The sequence below is a fragment of the Pogona vitticeps genome, chromosome 5 (assembly GCF_051106095.1).
Source record: "Pogona vitticeps strain Pit_001003342236 chromosome 5, PviZW2.1, whole genome shotgun sequence".
Classification (NCBI taxonomy): domain Eukaryota; kingdom Metazoa; phylum Chordata; class Lepidosauria; order Squamata; family Agamidae; genus Pogona; species Pogona vitticeps.
This window is the reverse complement of record NC_135787.1, coordinates 20,236,183-20,258,480: the sequence shown is the minus strand read 5'-3', so window position 1 is coordinate 20,258,480 and position 22,298 is coordinate 20,236,183. Positions and strand designations below refer to the sequence as shown.

The 22,298-nt window shown below is 41.1% G+C and overlaps 1 protein-coding gene across 9 annotated transcripts in view; it reads right to left on the bottom strand.

The window, feature by feature from the left end:
- Positions 1-22,298, bottom strand: part of RAP1GDS1 (Rap1 GTPase-GDP dissociation stimulator 1) — a 108,397-nt gene that overhangs the window by 67,422 nt on the left and 18,677 nt on the right. For 5 of the 9 annotated variants that reach the window (XM_020802915.3, XM_020802919.3, XM_078394605.1 and 2 more), the window contains exon 2: positions 3,216-3,326. In XM_020802915.3, coding sequence (XP_020658574.1) covers positions 3,216-3,326 — 111 coding nt within the window. The remainder of the gene's footprint in view (positions 1-3,215; positions 3,327-22,298) is intronic. The other 4 variants (XM_078394603.1, XM_073001900.2, XM_078394604.1 and 1 more) reach the window with 1 other exon arrangement.

The following is a 22,298-nucleotide window of genomic DNA, read 5'->3' as shown; positions in this document are numbered from 1 at the left end:
GCAGTCAATGGGCAGCTGCGACAGTCAGCCAAGCATAGCTGCTCTTTTGCCTCTGTCTCCACTTCCTCCTGCTTCTGCGTTTGCCACTGGATCACTTCCTCCAGCGCCACTCACGGGCTCAGCAATAGGAGATGGAGGTGGAGGAGCAGCCATGCTGGGCCGCCCCTCGTGGCTGTCCATTGACTGCTCCTCTGCCTCCGGCAAGGGACAAAATTAGGGGGTAGTCGTATACACAGAAAAATACAGTATCTAAGAGAGAAATACATTACAGTGTCAATATCTTCCTATAATATCCTAACAAGTCAAACTATGTCAGAACTTTCAGTCATCAATTGATTTAAAGTTAGTACAGCTACTATGGATCAGTGCTCAAACCTCTGTCTCCATTCTAAGATGTAGAACAGATGAACACGGGAACACTATGGAATATATGCTAAAGAGCAGCAGTTGTGACTGAGATGTGAAGAAACAGGTGTAAAATCTAAGAAATTCTGAAGAAATGAGCAACTGTGGAAGAGAATGGAAGTGGGAGGCAGTGGGAAAGAAGCAGTACAAAAAAAATCACTGTATTTACATAACAATGTAAGAAGAAAACAGTTCAATGAGATGAAAGACCCATATAGCCCAGCACTCTGTCCCCACAGTGGACCACCAGATCTTAATGGTAAGCCTACAAGAGGGGTCATGAGCACAATAGCCTTCTACCACTGATGGTTCCCAGCAAATGGAGCTGAGAGCCATGGTCTCTCTTCCAAAAAAAAATAATATTCCGTCACCACGACTGGTATCTGTTAATAACTATTTCTAATTCCCATTTAAATTCGTCACGTTAGCCGCCACCTCCATATTTTGCAGCAGCTCACTTCAACCGCATGCTGTTTACCTCTTTTTATCTGTTCTGAAACACCTACCATTCAACTTCAGTGACTGACCCTGGGTTCCAAAATCAGAAGAAAAAAACATCTCCCCCCCCACTTTTTAAATAGACTTGCATTACCTATAGTTTTTCTAAGCTAGGAAGTTTTAAAAGCTCTTGAGCATTTTAGTTGACAAGTAACATAATGATGGAACGCTAAAAACTGCTTGGTAGCTCAGTGGATTAGGCATCTGGCAGAGGAGCCAGAGGTTGGGAGTTCGATTCCCCACTGTGCCTCCTTGACAGGGACTGGACTCAATGATCCAGAGGGTCCCTTCCACCTCAGCAATTCTAAGATTATCTATGGTCTATCTAAGAAAGGAGGAATGGATCTTGACTATGGATTTTTTGACTGATTTGTGACTACTGGTTGTTGCTCAAACTTATATTTAAACCCTCATGCTTTAAAATGGATACTTACAATTGTGAGAAAATTGTGACCAATTTTAATGAAATGTCAAAACAGTTAAGGGATCAAGTAAAGCTACCAATAATCAGAAGATTTCTGTCTAACACACTCTCTATTCCTGCTCTTTTATAACTCAAATTATAATGCAATCTTTTTATTTCAATGATTTATAGATGGTTTACTATATTTGAAAAAAAACAAACACCAAAATAGACTGCAATACAGAAACAAAAAACAAAACAAAAGACATTAAAACCCAAATACAAAACACTATCATAAGTTAAAATATTCTTAACCAGCGAGTTAACAGTTAACAAATGGGGCAGCACAATCACTTGGTGAAAACTTGGGTGAAGAGATGTCTTGAACAGGTGACAAACCATGACACTGGTGGCATCTCCTGAAAACCAGGAATGGTTGGTGTGACACCGTGCAGAAGACCCAATTCTGTGTTGCTGTTAGGAAGGGAATCTGTACATCACAGTACAAACATTAATATTTTTTTCCAATGATGTTAATGATCACATTCATCTCTAACAAGGAAGAAGATTCATTAGGTCGTCTAGAGAATTACATGTCATCGACAAGATCTTCAACTTGCTTTAGTAGTTAACAGGCAGCCACTGCAACTGATGGTGATTGTGTAAATCACTGCTGGTGATTGTGTAAATGGGCAGGTGCCCCGTTCAGTACTCTGGCCACTCTGCACTCCAGTTCCAGCTTCTAGAACTCAGATAAGGGTACCCCCAGCAATATAAAGACAGGTGTTCCCTGGTCAGGCTATCTTTGTCCAGAAGAGGGCATTGTTGGTAACTAAGCTACTAAAGGATCTTCTTTATCACAAAAGCCAATTGGACTTCTAGTGACCAGGGCTGATTTAGGAGTACCATTAAACTGTATGTCTGGCATTAATGGAGGAGTGCAACCTTCCTGGAACAGGCAAACTTCCTAATTCCCATAATTCAGAACTACTTACAAAATGGTGCTGGAGGAGACTCTTGAGAGTCCCCTGGACTGCAAGGAGAACAAACCTATCCATTTTGAAGGAAATCAACCCTGAGTGTTCACTGGAAGGACAGATCCTGAAGCTGAGGCTCCAATACTTTGGCCATCTCATGAGAAAAGAAGACTCCCTGGAAAAGACCCTGATGTTGGGAAAGCGAGCGCAAGAGGAGAAGGGGATGACAGAAGACAAGATGGTTGGACAGTGTCACTGAAGCGACCAACATGAATTTGACCCAAAGACAGGAGGACCTGACATGCTCTGGTCCATGGGGTCACGAAAAGTCAGACAAGACTTAACAACTAAACAACAACACAAAATCCAGTCTCTATTTTCTTAGGATTCTGCCTACGTTTTCTGGAACTCATACATCCTACCCCTGCATCCGAGCAATGAAACATAAAAATGGATTTCCACAAAGGAACAAAACTCATGAAGTCTGAGAGAGAAATGGAAGACAGACTGACTGATGACAGCCAACTGTAATCCCCATCTCTTGCATTCTCTCATCTTTTCTATGTGCCATAAAACTATTCTGCCAGCTGGACAGAGTTATGGTTTTTCAATTCAATAATGAAACGCTAATTTGAAAGAAGGAAAGGGGGAAATGAATTTAATTTTCTCTGTGGTCACCTGGGAAAAGAGCAGCATTTTCTATGAGCCCGTGTGTTTCGTCTGACTGTTGTTAATACGTATCTGGATTTTAGGTTGTTGCTATTCTTTTTTAATAAAAGCTCTAAAGTCTATCACACTACTTCTGTTCAGATCAAACAGCTATCCCACCAGATCCAGTTATGATTTTACTCCATTTGATACACTCATTACTTCTGTAATCATTTATTGATTGAATCATATGGTATGAAATTGAAGGGAACAATAAAACTTACTGTTTTGAGCCAGCGCTTGAAGCAGACAGTCCAAGCACCCCTCCAAGTTATCAGCTGTGCTGTCAACAGCTGTTATCTTCAGCTTCTTCAAGGCGTCCGTTAGATTATCTGCTTGGATAACATGAAGGAGAAAGCAAAATCAGTACCATGGTCTGTCAATTGTACCTTATGAAGTAAAGTACAAATCAGCATAGATAAGGTGATGCCAGGAATTGCTTCCACAAAAGGCACTATTTGATCTCCTATATTTCCGAAGGCCAGGAGGACAAGAACTCATTTTAGCGGTGAAAACAAAGGCAGTCCCAAGGACATATTAGCACTTCATGATTTAACATTTATATCTGAAGGTTTATTTATCCAAACACTTCAAAGTCACAAACATGACACATCCCACCTTTCACCCTCACAATCACTATATAAGATAAACTAAATCACAGATTTAGATGTAACAGAACACTCTTTTCCTACCCCTGCAAGAAAGTGCACAGCTAACAATGCTACTGGAGGTTGGACTTTAGACATGGGGGATTCATCTTTGTCAACAAAGACAAATCCTGCTAGCACAGGTGGCTAGCCGGTTAACACCAGCCTCCAGAACCTACTGGACCACCAACTGTGTGGTGCACAGCACACACAGCTGGCGTCATCAGCAGCACATCAATTGTGGCAGTAACCCAGTTGGCACAGCCCCATCTCCCTGCTCGGCCAGCCGCTAAGCAGCTGAGCAGGGACATTCATCATCCCACCCCCTTGCCAGAGTGGCTGGCCAAGCAGAGAGGCGGGGCTGTGGAAGCCAGGGTACGGCCATGATTGGCCCACTGTTGATGATGCATGCTATTGGGTTCTGGGGGCTGGTGGGTTCTGGGGGCAGATGTTAATTGGGCTAGCAGGGGTCATCTTTGTAGATGAAGATGAATCCTCCATGTCTATTGGACATCATCATACTTATCCTGATTTCAGATATGGTAGCTCTAAGATATGGTGCTATCCTTCATCTAAACCAGTTTCCAAAATTCTTCAGCCAACAAGTTCTCTTTTCAATACAAAAGCAAGGAAGATGCACCATAGCTGAGAAGATGCCTTATGCTTTCGGTATTCGCTTAATCCTGGGCTTTATCAACCGGATGTGAGTGCAAAAGAGTGGCTTAGGTACAAACGCACAACTGTGGAACAAGGAGTGCTAAATTGTCTGTAAGCTAACCAAACAGGTGCCGTGCTATATACGAACAAAGCATCATTCAGCACATGCTTCATCTGGGAATTTGTTTTCTGTCCAGAACTGGAGCTCTAAGACAAATCTTTTCACAACTACTCCTGTTTTACTCAAACTTTTTTTAATTCAACAGCCTACATTAGGAGTGTTAAACCACAGGGCGTTGGAAACTTTTCCTTATCTAATCCAAAACCACTAAGCCATCAAACTTCTACTCATCCCTGAGGAACATTTCTCTTTCCATTTTCTTGAACCTTATGAGAATGTGAAAACTTTCAGGAATGAAAAATAAAAAAAGCAAAGAAGTTCCAACAATGGAACAAGTATCTCGTCTATATCCATCTTTAAGATGGGTTTTCTATAGCTGCAGATTTATGTTCCCATAAAGCATGATTGGAACTAAGAGCACTAGGTATCTCAACTATTTTGTTTATTCAAGAAGCACAGTAAGTGCTAACAGCTGCAACTTAATTTTATTTTCCTGTTGCCAGCTGATGACAAATCTCACATGTACGCTGACTACCCTTTTCAAAAAAGATTCAAAGAGTAGTTCAGATATCATGCTCTGTAATATTGCAAAATCCCAACTGTCTTTAAATGGGAGAAAATCTATTTAAATTGAAGAGAAATAAAATATACACCCCAAAGGTATGTGAGCATAGCAGAGATATTTTCCAGCAAACTTTGCCAAATAATTCAGTTCATCCTATATTAAATCCTGCCATGCAACCACATACTTATGTATCCACTACTTCACAAACTGCAAGCCACCTGAGCAACTAACAGAATCATAGAATTATACACTCATAGAATAATTGAGTTGGAAAGGGCCTAAAAGGCCATCATAAGAACATAAGAGCATAAGAAGAGCCCTGTTGGATCAGGCCAAGGGTCCATCAAGTCCAGCTTCCTAGATCTCACAGTGGCCCCACCAGATGGCTCTGGGAGCACACGAGACAACTAGATACCTGTCTCCTGATACCACTCCTGTGCATCTGGCATTTGGCAGTACCTTCTAAGCCTGGAGATTGTATATCCCCATCATGGCTTCTAACCTGCGATTTACTTTTCCTTCAAAAAAATCTGTCCAATCCCCTTTTAAAGGCATCTAGGCCAGATGCCATCACCACATCCTGTGGCAAGCAGTTCCACAGACCAACAACACACTGAGTAAAGAAAGATTTCTTTTGTCTGTTCTTAATCTCCTAACACTCAATTGGAGTGGATGTCCCCGGTTCTAGTATTGCGTGAGAGAGGAAAGAGCTTCCCTCTATCCACTTGATCCATCCCCTGCATAATTTTATACGTCTCAATGTCCCCCCTCAGGCACCTTTTCTCTAGACTAAACAGCCTCAAATGCTGTAGCCTTTCCTCATAAGGGAGGTGCCCCAGCCCAGTGATCATTTTAGTCACTCTCTTCTGCATTTTTTCCAGTTCCAAAATGTCTTTTTTTGAGGTGCAGTGACCAGAACTATACTCAATCTGCAACCTTACCAGCGTTTTGTACAATGGCATTATAAGGTTGGCTGTTTTATTTTCAATCCCCTTTTTAATGATACCTAGCATGGAACTGGCCTTCTTCACTGCTGTCACACAATGGGTTGACATTTACATGGAGCTGTCCATCGACACACCAAGACCTCTTTCCTCATCCATCATAAACAACCCAGAACTCATTAGCTGATAAAGTTTTTAATTTTTGCCCCATTGTGCATTATTTTACATATTCTTATATTGAAATGCATTTGCCATCTTGGCATCCATTCTCCCAGTTTGGAGAGATCCTTCTGGAGCTCTTCACAATCCCTTCTGATCTTCACCACCCGGAAAAGTTTTGTGTCATCTGCAAACTTAGCCACATCACTGCTTATCCCTGTCTCCAGGTCATTTATGAACAGGTTGAAAAGCACCAGTCTCAGGACAGATCCCTGGGACACACTATTCTTCACCTCTCTCCATTGAGAAAATTGCGCATTGGCGTGACATATGTTATCCTCCAGTCTTCTGGCACTGTGGCTGTTTTAAGGACAAGTTGTATATTTTAGTTAAGAAGGCCATTGAGTCCACCCCCTTGCTCAATGCAGGAATCAAAATTTAAAGATACCTGCCAGGTGTTTGTTTAAATTCATCTTGAATGCCTCCAGCATTGGAGCACTCACCACCTCCTGAGGTAATCAGTTCCACTGTCATACTGCTCTAATAGTTAAGAGGTTTTCCTGATATTCAGCCTAAATTTGGCTTCCTGTAGCTTGAGCCCATTATTACATGTCCTGCACTCTAGGATGGCGTCTTCTTTTTTTTAAAGGCTAAACATGCTCAGTTGTTTCAGTCTTTCCTCATAGGGCTTGGTTTCCAGTTCCCAAATGCCCAGTTGGATTGCTAAGGAATAGGATGCCACATATACCACAAATATATCAAGTATCACTCACGAAGAAATTATTATACAAAATACAGAAGATTTCAGGCAAATTATGAAAAGTTATCGAAGAAAAAATACAACAGAAACAAATCCCTTATAACTTTTGTCAAAGCAACAAATGTAACTGAGGAGTTTTGAATGAAAGGTGCAAAGTACAACCATATACTGATACCACTTTTCTACAAAGAGATCTCTTTTCCTCCAATGTATTTTTACAAAACTCATGTTAGGTCTCGAATGCTACATATTTGCAATGACAATTTTTATATGTGACATACAGTGGTGCCCCGCTTGATGACAATAATCCGTTCCAGGAAAATCGCGATATCGTCGTCAAGTGAAAAAAAAAAAACCCTATTGGAATGCATTGAAAACTGGTCAATGCATTCCAGTAGGGAAATACCTCATTGTCCAGTGAAGACTGCCCATAGAGAACCGCCGATCAGCTGTTCGAAATCATTGTAATGCGAAGCTTCCCTCCGGAAAGCAGCCATTTTGAGAAGGGAGAGAAGCCATTTTGCGGAGCCGGAAAAAACACTGTATAGTGAACAAACGGTTTGCGAAGCAGGCTCCTAATCAACGTAATAATAATAATAATAATAATAATAATAATAATAATAATATAATTTATTGTCATTGTAAGTATATACACAGTATATCATACAACGAAATTCACAGACACCCAGAGACCAGACACATGCACACACATAACATTCCCCAAACACTCCCCACCCACTAGAAATCCCCCACTAAAAATACAAACATCTACACCTCAGTCCAAGTAACACAGTCCAACTAATTATTCACTACTGGTGGTCTTTAAGCTCATTATTAATTGCAATTATAGCTCTAGGATAAAAACTATTTAGAAAACGTGTGGTCCGAGTCTTAATTGTTCTATATCTTCTGCCAGACGGTAACAGTTCAAAAAAGTTATAAGCAGGATGGGAAGAGTCTCTCAGGATGCTGTGTGACTTCCTCAGACAGCGGGATGTGAAGATGTCATCCAGGGTTGGTAGCTGGAGCCCGATGATATTCTGGGCAATTTTAATGGTTCTCTGTAGAGCTTTTTTGTCCGCTACAGAGCTACTCCCAAACCATGCCAGAATGCCATAAGTTAGGACACTCTCAATGGTGCTACGGTAGTAGGACAGAAGCAAATGCTGTGATAAATTTAACTTCCCGAGCATTCTCAGGAAATACAGCCTCTTCTGTGCCTTCTTTATCAGCATGTTGGCATTTATAGTCCATGAGAGGTCCTCTGAGATGTAAGTGCCCAGAAATTTAAAACTACCAACTCTCTCCACTTCCTCACCGTTTATGTACAGTGGTAAATGTACATTTCTCTTCCTCCTAAAATCAATTATGAGTTCTTTAGTTTTTTTGATGTTAAGTGTGAGATGATTTTCTTTACACCATAGTATCAATCTTTGTACTTCCTTTCTATAAGCAGACTCATTGTTCTTATTTATGAGCCCCACCACTGTCGTATCATCCGCAAATTTAATAATTGCATTGGTGTTATATAGTGGGGTGCAATCATGTGTGTACAGGGAATAGAGGAAGGGACTCAGCACGCAGCCCTGGGGAGCTCCTGTACTTAGTACCAGGGTAGAAGAATGGTGGGATCCCATCCTTACTGACTGTGGCCTATCTGTCAGAAAATCCTTTATCCACATGCAGATCTCCTGAGGTAATCCCAGGTTGATCATTTTTAAAAACAACCTATTTGGTAGAATGGTGTTAAAAGCAGAGCTATAATCCACAAACAACAGCCTTGCATAAGTTCCCTGTTGTTCTAAGTGGCTCAATACAGTATGGAGTACGATGGACACAGCATCATCAGTAGATCTATTTCTCCTGTATGCAAATTGCCATGGATCCAAAGAAGGTGGAAGACTAGCCTTAATGTAATCCAGCACCAATCTCTCAAAACATTTCATAATAACAGATGTTAAAGCTACTGGTCTATAATCATTGGGAGATACCACAGCTGACTGCTTCGGGACTGGCACTATAATAGATGTCTTCAGGCAAGTGGGGACAGAACACTGCAACAAGGATAGATTGAAAATATCCGTAAAAACTCCAGCTAATTCTGCAGCACAGCCCCTAACAACTCGTCCCATGATTCCATCTGGTCCAGCTGCCTTTCGAATATTAATATTCTGGAAAGCGCGTCTCACATCTGAAATCTGCAGTACTAGTGGTTGTCTGTCGATGGTAGATTCTAGTGATGTATTATGGACAGTAGGTGCTGGAATAATGGTTGTTCCTGTTTCCACCTCAAAACGGCTGAAAAATTGATTTAACTGCTCAGCCAAAAAATCACTGCTGCTACACAGACTGTTTTTGTTACTCTGACCAGTGATTTGTCGTAGGCCGTGCCACACTCTGCGAGTGTCAGAACTTTCAAGGTGTTGTTCAATTCTCTGGCTGTACATAGCTTTGGCATCCCTAATGCCCCTTTTCAGTTTAGCTCTGGCCTCTCTATACTGTAGTTCATCACCAGAATGAAAAGCAGTATTTCTGGCTTTTAATAAAAGGCGCACTTCTCTATTTAGCCAAGGCTTGTTGTTAGAAAACACTCGTACTTGTCTTGTAGTAGCAATAACATCGATGCAGCTTTTGATATAAAACAGTACTGTCGAGGCATAAGTATCAACATTGTCCTCCTCAAACAGTGTCCAATCAGTGCTCCTAAAGCAATCTTGAAGTTGCTCAGTTGCATCCACTGGCCACACTTGTATTTCTCTAATTGATGGTCTGATTCTTTTAACAAGGGGTCTGTACGATGGAATCAAAAAAAGAGATATATGATCTGACTGTCCCAAGCTAGGCAATGGCTTCGTCTTATATCCATGCATGATGTTACAATATACCTGATCCAAGGTATTTTCCCCTCTAGTGGGACAGTCCACATACTGATAAAAGTTAGGGAGGACGGTCTTTAAATTGGCTTGATTGAAATCACCTGCTACCACCAGCACTCCATCTGGGTAGGCCTGCTGCTGTTTGCTGATAGCAGTTAACAAACAACTCAAAGCTGTGGTTGTGTTAGCATCAGGAGGTATATATATTGCTGTTATTATAACAACATTAAACTCACGAGGCAGGTAAAAGGGGCGGCATTTCACTGCCAAATACTCCAAATCAGGAGAACAGTGAATGTCCATTATTTTAACATCTGTGCTCCAATTATCGTTTGTGTAAACACAAACCCCTCCACCTCTGCTCTTCCCAGATTCAATAGACCTGTCTGCTCGATGTACTCTGCGTCCTTGTAGTTCAATTACCTCCCCTGGGATGGAAGAATCAAGCCATGTCTCTGTAAAGATCATAACGCAACAGTCTCGAATATTTTTCTGTAGGGAGATAGTAAGTTCCAACTCCTCAATCTTGTTGGGTAGAGATCTAACATTTGAGACAAAAAGACTTGGCAATGCAGGCTTGTGAGGATTTTTGCCTAACCTCACTCGTAGACCAGCCCTGCAACCTCTTTTCTGCTTGCGTTTTCTCCGTGTTCTTTTCTTCCTGACAGGGAGAGCAGGGGGAGTAACCCCCCGATATGCAGGCCGTCTTAAAAGCTCAGCTGGGATGTTGTAAGTTGAGACCCTCGATTCAAAGTTGCAACAGTCTCTGCCAATAGATAATAATTCTTGTCGACTGTAAGTTACTTGTGCCTGAGCACGTAGAGTCCATAATAAGGACCGATCTCTGGAATGCCTAGCCGCTGCAAATACTTGCGCCGCCATCTTGACCAACTGTCAACTGTAATGCGGATTTCCCCATAGGAACCATCGTTTTGCAGTCGCAACAGTGATAGCAAAAAACTCATCGGGAAGCGATTTTGACGTCATGCGGGGTAAGCATATAGCGGGGCACCACTGTATTGGTTATATTTTTTTTAAGGCTGGGATATACACAAGAGATGCACTAAACAAGCTTCCATCCCACTTTTTACTACTGAAAACTGTCCACACTGGCTTACTCTGTTCTCCATACAATACAGGTAAATATTTTGAGAAGTTCATAGTGAGGCTCATTGTTGTTGTTGTTTAGTCATTAAGTTGGGTCCGACTCTTCGTGACCCCATGGACCAGAGCACACCAGGCCCTCCTGTCTTCCATTGCCTCCCGAAGTTTAGTCAAATTCATGCTGGTAGCTTCAATGACACTCTCCAATCCTCTTGCCTTCACTCTTTCCCAACATCAGGGTCTTTTCCAGGGAGTCTTCTCTTCTCATGAGATGGCCGAAGTATTGAAGCTTCAGCTTCAGGATCTGTCCTTCCAGTGAGCACTCAGGGTTGATTTCCTTCAAAATGGATAGTTCTGATCTCCTTATGATCCAGGGGACTCTCAAGAGTCTTTCGCGGTCAGCCTTTTTTATGATCCAGCTCTCACCTCCATACATCACGACAGGAAAAACCATAGCTTTGACTATGCAGACCTTTGTCGGCAAGGTGATGTCTCTACTTTTAAAGATGTTGTCTAGGTTTGTCAGTGCTTTCCTCCCAAGAAGCAGGAGTCTTTTAATTTCATGGCTGTTGTCGCCATCTGCAGTGATCATGTAGCCCAAGAAGGTAAAATCTGTCACTGCCTCCATATCCTCCCCTTCTATTTGCCAGGAAGTGATGGAACCAGTGGCCATGATCTTAGTTTTTTGGATGTTGGGCTTCAGACCATTTTTTGCACTCTCCTCTTTTACCCTCATTAAGAGGTTCTTTAAGTCCTCCTCACTTTCTGCCATCAGAGTGGTATCATTTGCATATCTGAGGTTGTTGATATTTCTTCCCGCAGGCAATGGCTAATTTACCTGCAGGTTAAGTTTTGAGGACAGCATTCTATGTATGTGCCTTTGTCTGTCTCTTACAAAAGAAAAAGAAGCATGTGTTTAATTTTATTTTAACTTTATAACTTTGGTGTTTTATTTTTAGCCTTGTTCTGAGCTACCTTGAATCTAAGTTCAGTTAAATTAATAAACAAATATGTAAATAGTCTGAATTTGAAAGGAGATAAATCAAGCTAAGAAAACCCAGAGTTTATAACATAAAACCAAATTACAGTGGGGTCTCGACTTACGAACAGCTCGACATACGAACGTTTCAACTTACGAACTGCTCTCATAGGAATATATGGGCTCGACTTACGAACTTAGATTCGAGTTACGAACTCTTTTTTCCTTTTTTTTAAAAGCTAAGTCATCTTAGGTTAAAAGGAAAAAAGGAAAAAATATCCCCCTCTAGTGGCAGAAGGCGGAATAGCAGCTTCCCATTAGTTTCTATGGACGAAAAGAGCAGATACGGATTAAATGGTTTTCAATCCATTCCTATGGGAAATGCAGATTCGACTTAAGAACTTTTCGACCTGAGAACTGCCTTCCAATACGGATTAAGTTCGTAAGTCGAGACCCCACTGTATACAAAGGTGTCTTCAATAACTTATCCCCTGGATGCTGTTAATACTATTTTTTAACTTTTTAAAAAACTTTTTCGTGTTTTTCTTTTGTATGAATTTTAGACTCCATAATCCAACACAGTATCAGCAATCATGCTGCCTTGTTTCAGAAGAACTGTTGCTTCAAAAATGCTCCATTTTTAAAAGAACAAAAATTTACAAAGACACTAACTCCCCAGTTCTCTCTTGTTTTGTAGAAATGATTCTTACCACTTGAGAATTAAGCAGGATTCAACAAGAAAGGCCAGAACAAGGCAAAATAAATTGAAAGTGTATTGCCAGCAATACCAAATTTGGTCTTATTAGAAACCTTTACTGTATTTCATCACGAGAATAGTATTTAGTGTTATAGAAATAGCACAGTCAACAATCCACTCTTGTAAAAATAACTAATAATAGCTCACAAGTTTTTTTCTGCAGAAGGTAAAACTGAAAAGAAAGAAAAAAGGAAAATCCAAAATGAAAATGAAAATAGCTACTGGAAAAACCATAGCTTTGACTATGCAGACCTTTATCAGCAAGGTGATGTCTCTGCTTTTTAAGATGCTGTCTAGGTTTGTCATCGCTTTCCTCCCAAGAAGCAGGAGTCTTTTAATTTCATGGCTGCTGTCACCATCTGCAGTGATCATGGAGCCCAAGAAGGTAAAATCTGTCACTGCCTCCATATCTTCCCCTTCTATTTGCCAGGAGGTGATGGGATCAGCCATGATCTTAGTTTTTTGGATGTTGGGCTTCAGACATTTTTGGTGCTCTCCTCTTTCACCCTCATTAAGAAGTCCTCTAATTCCTCCTCACTTTCTGCCATCAGAGTGGTATCAAAAGTGGGCATAGGTGCTTATAAATCCCCAGAACATTTTCTGTTAGGATATGCTCTGGTGCAAGCCTGCAGTAGAGCAGTTTTCTCTGAGTCCTCCTCTGAACCCTCAACTTCCATTTACATTCTCTACATCTCATTGTATAATATTAATATACCAAGTAATAAGATTTAGATTAGAAGAATCATGAATTAATATGTTACATATCAACAGGGAAATATTATATTAGTAAAGGTAAGGGTTCCCCGTGACATTTAGTCCAGTCGTGTCTCACTAGGGTGCGGTGCTCATCCCCGTCTCCAAGCCATAGAGCCAATGTATTGTCTGAAGACAGTTTTCGTGCTCACGTGGCCAGCACGACTAGACATGGAATGCCATTACCTTCCCACCGTGGTGGTACCTATTTATCTACTTGCATTTGCATGCATTCAAACTGCTAGTTTGGCAGGAGCTGTGATAAGTGACGGGAGCTCACTCCGTCGCGTGGATTTGTTCTTACGACTGCTGGTCTTCTGACCTTGAAGCATACAGGCTTCTGCAGTTTAATCTGCAGCGCCACCACATCCCCATAGGATAGAAAATACTATATTAGGTTTAGGCATTTTGGGGTGTATCAGAGAGGGGAATAAGATTTTGTTGTATATAGATTAAGTTAATAGATGATATGTCTCAGTGTGCATGTGTGATTTTCATTGGAAGATTTTATGTTCTGGTGCAGCAAAATCAGATACAGTGATGCCTTGCTTAACGATGATAATTGGTTCCCAAAAAATCGCTAAGCGATTTCATCGCTAAACAAAACACGGTTTCCCATAGAAATACACTGAAAACCGGATAATCCGTTCCAATGGGAACGGATTGCCGTCCTTAAGCGAAAATCGCCATAGGAAACATCGCTAAGTGAAACACGGTTTCCCAATTGAAATGCACTGAAACCCATTCAATGCATCTCAATGGGGGGGGGGGAATTACAACACATTTAAAGAGTCGGAACAAAGTCAAATTAGTTTAACAAAGGGTTTATTAAGTGCACTTATAATTTCAAGCATTCTAAATATTTTTAAACATTTAAAAAACAGCCAACATGAGGCTGTCAAAACCATCGTTAAGCGAAACAGGGGGACCCAAACTGTCATCGCTATGCAAAGCATGGTCCCAAACATCGCTATGCGAAAATCGCCCATAGGAACCATCGTTAAGCGGAGCGCAAGATCGTTCCGAAAAAGTCATCGCTAAGCGATTTCATCGTTAAATGAAGCAATCGCTAAGCGAGGCACCACTGTACTGTTGTTCTCTGGGTAGAATGTGCAGGCAGAATGAAATCTGAGTGTGGTAGAAGTAGCCGCTACTTGGGAAATGCTGCAGGAATGCTGCCTGCCCCCACTGCTGCAACTTCTACTGAGAGGAGTCGGAAAAGAAGGTGCTCAAGCATGGGTAGGACTTGGGCCTCCTTTCCAAGAGTAGCACGTTCAGCCACCTGAAGACTGCTTCTGGCAAATGAAGTCAGTACTGTGGTGGCAAGTGACTTTCTTACTGTGAAGGATAAGAGTCCTCAGAGGATAGAGGTTGAGCCACCAGCCCAGGGAAGCAGGGACGTAGACTCCCAAATAGCAAGAGGTGGGAGGCAACAAATGCTGGGCCCACATCTCAAGAATAAGTTCCAGGCTATTCTAGAGGAGTGCAGGAAAAGGCCTTCTGCAAACATAAAAATGCCAGGATTACTCATTGCCTAGGGGGCTTCATTGTTGTATTGTTACATTACATAACATGTTATTACATGTTAACATAATGTTATATTTATTTTTAATGTAATCCCATGCTATATTTTATTAAACATTTTATTAATTTGCACCTTTGAATTGGGTGACTTACATGTATGAATAAATAAAGGTATCAGGCATAATCTTGATTGGTTGCTCTATAAAATCTATGCAAATCTTACGCTAAGCAACACTAACAAAACCCTGGAGAACTGAAAGGCATGCACAGATTACTGATTGGGGTCTGGGGATATATTTCAGATAGGTTCTAGGGATGATAAGTGTTCTCAGTGGATAAAGACAATTTAAAATCCTTTGTAATCATAGATAAATCAACATGAGAATAAATTACATGTAACAAAGATTCTTCAGCCGGTATAATTAATCAGGTAGAGGAAGTCAGGACTAGGGGATGAACAGTTTTCAGATCTTAGATACTAGTATTGATTTTATTCAGTACTGCAACCATGGGAAATATGAGGTTTATCCATAAAAAAGAAAAGAATTTGCTGAGAAGCATCCCAATGTATAGGTCTGTAATTATTAGATTAATCCACAGGAACCTAGAACTGTATCTAGCAATGTGTATTTCTCTGCAGTTTCTTCTCTCTACTGAAGAATTATACAAATATAGTGAAAAGAAATATATTTTCAAACATAGTTGACAGGATGGGAGATACAATGGCTAAATAACTAAACCAGTAGCACGCTATCAAGAGTAAAAACTCTCTAGCTTTGCTTGTTCATGAGGACTCAGCTTTGCTAGTTCCCTTCTTCAATAAATGGGCACTCATTTTGTTTTTAAATAGCCCTTTTATTTAATAACATGTGATGAAGTTGTCAAGACTAAGGAAAGATCTGGGCTTTCTTTAACACTGGCAGGAATTCTCAGATGCTTGGAAAGCAGATACTAAATCCACTGAAGAATTGATCCCCTCCACCCCTTCCCTTCTATCGTGGGAAAATGCAAAGGAAGGGCGCAGCTCACACAACGTCTGGTTCTTAACAAAAACATTCTTTCACATTTGAGCTAGCCGGGCACTAATACAGACTGTTTGGCTGCTATACAGACCAAAAAACAAAACAAAACAAAAAACCTTTTTTGTGTGGGGTATTTAGCTTTTCCCTGCTGAGACTGGGACTCTAAATACATAGATATGGGTAGAACGGACACATTCACTTTAATATAACAACAATAACCACCACAACACTTTCAGTGTTCCTTGAGTCGGTTTATTATCCATGACTCTGCATTGTAAACCTTTCTATAGAAAGAGGTAAGGGCTGCCTGGAGAAATTTGCTGTAGGTTTCCCACAAAGGAATCTCCCCCTCCAGCCACTCCACTCTGTAACGCTGATCATCAGAGCCACACACATGGAGTGCTACTTGCAGAGGCTGCACAATGCCGTCCACCATCATATCTACCCTATGTCTCACAAATATTAATATTAGAACTGCAGAGCTGGAAGGGTATGGATCATCGAGTTCAGCCCCTGTCAGGGAGGCACCAGGAGAGAATCAAACTCCCAGCCTCTAGCTCCACAATCAGGTACCTAAACCACTGAGCTATCCAGCAGTTCAACACTATCTCGTTTCTCAAATGGATCCTTGAATGAATTCTGAAGTATCTCTGTAGCCTCAGATTATGTGACATTCATGCTTAAGGGAACTCTAACCAATCTATAAACTGGTTTTGCGTCTGGTTTCTTTTATTTGCACTGTAAGCAAAATACAAATCCCACATGTTGTTTTTGTCATCACAGTGGCATTCACTGGGATTCTCAAGTGTTAATCCATCAAAAATTCAGAGCAACTGCCAACTGGACAGACTGGCTGTGTTGTCTGAGATGACATGGAAAAAATTAGGAGAGGATAGAAAACTGAGTCAGGAGCCAAGACCAATAGCCCGTCTCATCATTACAGCATACTCATCCTATATGAACACATGAGGCAATGCAAATTCTGTTCTTTTAGGTTGGAAAAAATGGTATATATGCAGTATATATGTAGTAGAATTATTCATTCCCATGAACCAAAATCTGCAACTACCCTGCTTTAAACATGAAAGGTTTACCTAGCTGTTCCCCTGTTCAGTTCATACCAGGGATATTCCTTAAATGCTATTAATAATAAACGAATACTGACCCATTGTCTAGTGGGGCAACATCTCCATCTGCTGCAGCATCATCAAGGTCCATATGAGCAAGAAATTCTATTCTGATACCAAAAACAGAATCTTCCAATTTTTGAATCAGGAAAAAGTACTACCATACGGAAGTTTTGATATGCAAAACAAATGGTTCAGCATATATTTTGCTTGGTCTCCAGCAGATGCCTCAGAACAGTCCTTCATTCAAATGGTGGCTGCAAGTCCAGTAAGGGAATAGTGTGATTTGCCAGATCTAGAAGACACCTTCAAGGCCAATAGTCATTGTAATGACCTTTCCAACAAAGGGTGAGTGCTAATGCTGAAATTCCCCATTAAAAATGTCATACTCAAAGAAATTTAGGACTGCTAGAAATTGTGAGCTCCATTCCTGGCAATGTAAATTCGCCTCCAATCCAAAATATAACCAAAGACATTAGCAGGTCAGCAAAAATCCTTTCTTTTAGTAGTTTTGATGATTAGCTGATAGAGTAAATCATCTCTGCATCCCTTACGCATATAGCTACATCGGTTCAGGTTCTTTCATAAAAGGAAAGGTGGGAGAGATGGAACGTGGTTATTTAAACATCTTTATCACAGGGATGCAACCATGGGTGACAGATGGCTCCTCGGTATCCCTGGGGTCCCCAGTTCCACAAGCCCCCCAAATGTGTATTCAGTGGTGCCTCGCTAGATGATGACAATCCGTTCCACTGAAATCACTGTTTAGCTAAATCATTGTCTAGCGAAAAGCATTTCCCCATTGGAATGCATTGAAACCTGTTTAATGCATTCCAATGGGGAAGAATCGTTGTTGTCTAGCGAAGATCGGCCATAGGAAAGCCGCTTTGCGAAGTGCCAATCAGCTGTTTAAATCGCTGTCTTGCAAAGCTTAGGTCCCAAAAACACCTGTTTTATGAGCACGGAGGGAGCTGTCAAAATCATCTAGTGAAAATCGGTTTGCGAAGCAGGGACCAAACAATGTCCAGCGAAATTCCCCCATAGGAATCACTGTTTTGTGAATCACTATAGCGATCGCAAAAAGTCAATGTCAAGCGAAAAAACTGTCATGCAGGGTAACTGTCTAGCGAGGAACCACTGTATATATTTTTAGCAGAGTTGTTTTTGTTTTGTATTTTAAAACCATTCACTACACTGATCGGCAGCTTGCATATTATCCCAACGCTGTTTATAGCAGCTTGTATGTAACTTCAGTATTGAATAATACTCTCATTTCTTGTAAAATAAAAAAGGGTTCTGAGACAAGGATCAGTACTCCATTTTAAAGCAAAACTTTACCACAGATATTCACCTCACTGTATGGAAAGATTATGGCCTGCTATTGGTGATACCCGTTATGTAACACCCAAGTTTGGGATTTGTTGAGAATTCAAGAGCAATGCTGCACCTGTGTAGAAATAGTGGATTGAAAGGATTAATCAAAGCTTACCGAATAAGAAAAATTCTATTAAATTATGAAACAGGAATAGCTCAAAGCAGGACTCCAATCAAGTGATAAAATGGGAGCAACTCTTCAAATCTCCAGTATTAACCCTACTTCTTTCCCCTCCCACCTTAACTTTCACTGATTCCCAAACAAATGTCTGGAGCTTTTAAATCCCAGTATTTTAAATATCCAAACAGTTTTATTTCAACAGAATCGGACAGTGTCAGAGGCAATTGTGTGATATTAATATTTTTGGGCAACGAGTTCCAAACCACAGATACAAATGGATCAACAAACACATTCCAATTATGTTTTTAAACACATTTCAGTTAGTAAATGTTTGAGATACTGGAGATATTATTGCAATTTCCAAACCTACTTGGCAGAAAACAAAGCAAGTATCTGCTAGAAAAACAACATAGTGTCCATCTAAATGGACTGGGAAACAATCAATGTGCATTTTTAATTCAGAAGCGTTTGCCTTTCATCCTAATTGGATAGTTTATAGGTCACAGTGGGGTAATTCCCTAAACCAGGCCTCCTAGGGTACGATGGTCAATAACAGACACAAAAACATGTCAAGTAACAAATGGGAAGTCTCAGGGACCCAGAGTTTTCTTCAACAATGATACCATCAAAAGAGGTACCATAGATCATACACTCTCTTACACTTTTAAAGCTGCAGCTTTCAGATGTTATTGATCAAGCTCATTCGTTTATTAGAGATGTTTTGGACAGGAGAAACCACTTAAGCCACTGGAGAAGGAGAAAAATGACTCCAGACAGAATCAAACTCAGTACCAGTTTAAGGAAGATAACTCTCTGAGCATTAACAAATGCATATTTTGTAGCTAATGTGCAGAATGGTATTTATAAAAGGGTAAATTTGTCAACAAGAGCATCTCTAACCTCCATTTTAAAGGTTTAAAGGTTAAGGAACATTTCAGAACAGTATGGAGTGGCTTACCAGGAAAAAAACCCCATGGGGCAGTGTTTAATATATTCACAACAACCTTTTGCAGAAACAGCTTCAGTTATCTCAAGCTAGCAAACATCCAAGCAGTGTAACAAAATGTTTAGACAACAGTATCTTCGACGTTTCCATTAACATCAAGGAAAAGTCTCAAATCAAAGAACTACCTTTTGAGCTTCACAGAAATCTAAGCATCTCTCTCTAGAAGGGCGGACATAATTCCTTCCTTCCTTCCTTCCTTCCTTCCTTCCTTCCTTCCTTCCTTCCTTCCTTCCTTTCATCCCTCCCTCCCTTCCTCCCTCCCTCCCTTCCATGTATTGCCCTATGAAATGTACTATGCTGGGCAGTTAACAGCATAATAAAATCAAAACAAATGATGTCAAAAGCAGTAATGAAATCATAAAATAAACAGTACACAGCAAATTGATCCAACATCAAACCACAATAGTGCAGCGTTTACATATTAAGATGGCAGGGCACAAGGCAAAGAAAAGTTCAAATGAGAAGAGCAGCATCTTCAACAGACTCTTATAATTGAGGGGGGGGCTGGCATAGCTCAACTGGGAGTGGGCTCTAAAGTGCTGGAGACAATCCACCAGTGTTTAACTCCATCAGGGTAAATTCCAGAAGCAAAGTGCCAAAAGTTAGGTCAGCATAGGTATTTCAGGAAGATTTGGATATCCCGGATAACCCAGACAATGTAGTTGCTGACCTAGAGCCAGACATCCTGGAGAGTGAAGTCAAGTGGGCCTTAGAAAGCCTGGCTAACAACAAGGCCAGTGGAGGTGATGGCATTCCAGTTGAACTATTTAAAATCTTAAAAGAGGATGCTGTTAAGGTGCTACATTCAATATGCCAGCAAGTTTGGAAAACTCAGCAGTGTCCAGAGGATTGGAAAAGTTCGGTCTACATCCCAATCCCAAAGAAAGGCAGTGCCAAAGAATGCTCCAACTACCGTACAATTGCACTCATTTCACATGCTAGCAAGGTTATCCTCAAAATCCTCCAACGTAGGCTTCAGCAGTATGTGGACCGAGAACTCCCAGAAGTACAAGCTGGATTCCGAAGGGGCAGAGGAACTCGAGACCAAATTGCTAACATGCGCTGGATTATGGAGAAAGCCAGAGAGTTCCAGAAAAATATCTACTTCTGCTTCATTGACTATGCAAAAGCCTTTGACTGTGTCGACCACAGCAAACTATGGCAAGTCCTTAAAGAAATGGGAGTGCCTGACCACCTTATCTATCTCCTGAAAAACCTATACGTGGGACAGGAAGCAACAGTTAGAACGGGATATGGAACAACTGATTGGTTCAAAATTGGGAAAGGAGTACGACAAGGCTGTATATTGTCCCCCAGCTTATTTAATTCATATGCAGAATACATCATGCGGAAGGCTGAACTGGATGAATCCCAAGCCGGAATTAAGATTGCTGGAAGAAATATCAACAATCTCAGATATGCAGATGATACCACTCTGATGGCAGAAAGTGAGGAGGAATTAAAGAACCTTGTAATGAGGGTGAAAGAGGAGAGTGCAAAAAACGGTCTGAAACTCAACATCAAAAAAACTAAGATCATGGCCACTGGTCCCATCACCTCCTGGCAAATAGAAGGGGAAGATATGGAAGCAGTGACAGATTTTACTTTCTTGGGCTCCATGATCACTGCAGATGGAGACAGCAGCCACGAAATTAAAAGACGCCTGCTTCTGGGGAGGAAAGCGATGACAAACCTTGACAGCATCTTAAAAAGCAGAGACATCACCTTGCCAACAAAAGTCTGAATAGTCACAGCTATGGTTTTTCCTGTCGTGATGTATGGATGTGAGAGCTGGACCATAAAGAAAGCAGACCGCCGAAGAATTGACGCCTTTGAATTGTGGTGCTGGAGGAGGCTCTTGAGAATCCCCTGGACTGCAAGGAGAACAAACCTATCAATTCTAAAGGAAATCAACCCCGAGTGCTCACTGGAAGGACAGATCCTGAAGCTGAGGCTCCAGTACTTTGGCCATCTCATGAGAAGAGAAGACTCCCTGGAAAAGACCCTGATGTTGGGAAAGTGTGAAGGCAAGAGGAGAAGGGGATGACAGAGGATGAGATGGGTGGACATTGTCTGCGAAGCAACCAACATGAAATTGACAGAACTCCGGGAGGCAGTGGAAGATAGGAGGGCCTGGCGTGCTCTGGTCCATGGGGGTCACGAAGAGTCGGACATGACTAAACGATTAGACGACGACGAGGTATTTGCAGTAGACTTCACTCACATGACTTGCTACATGACTGCAAATACCTATTCTGACTTCCTAACTTTTGGACAATTTGCTTCTGAAATTTACGACAATGGAGGTTAAATCAACATAAATCTGCAGTTGGAGCGTAGTCACTCTAAATGATAAATGTTAAAATAGGTCAGTTAAAAATGAATGGGGCAATGTGAACATTTCACTTCTATTAAGGTGAGATTTGTATTCTGTGATAAAGCAATTGCTGAGAGGTAGCATACTCCAAATAGTCTGAAGGCATATTAGGTGGCACTGCTACTGAAGCTACTAGACCCAAATCCTATATACTGTCCGAGCCTTATATAGTGCCTTGAAGACAGATGGCCTGTTCCTCAGTGAAACAGCAAAGTATAATGAAAAAGTAAAATGACAGCAGCTATAGGCACTTCTCCCTACTGAAAAAAATTCTTTTTATGGCAGATTTACATACAATTTTCCAAAGCTCAGATCAGAGGTTTCACAACGACTACATGCAGAGATAAATGTCATAGCAGCGTTTTGCTAAATAGTCCTTGACAACCACATGAGGCTGCATGGAAGACGGTAAGAACAGATCATTCTTCACAACC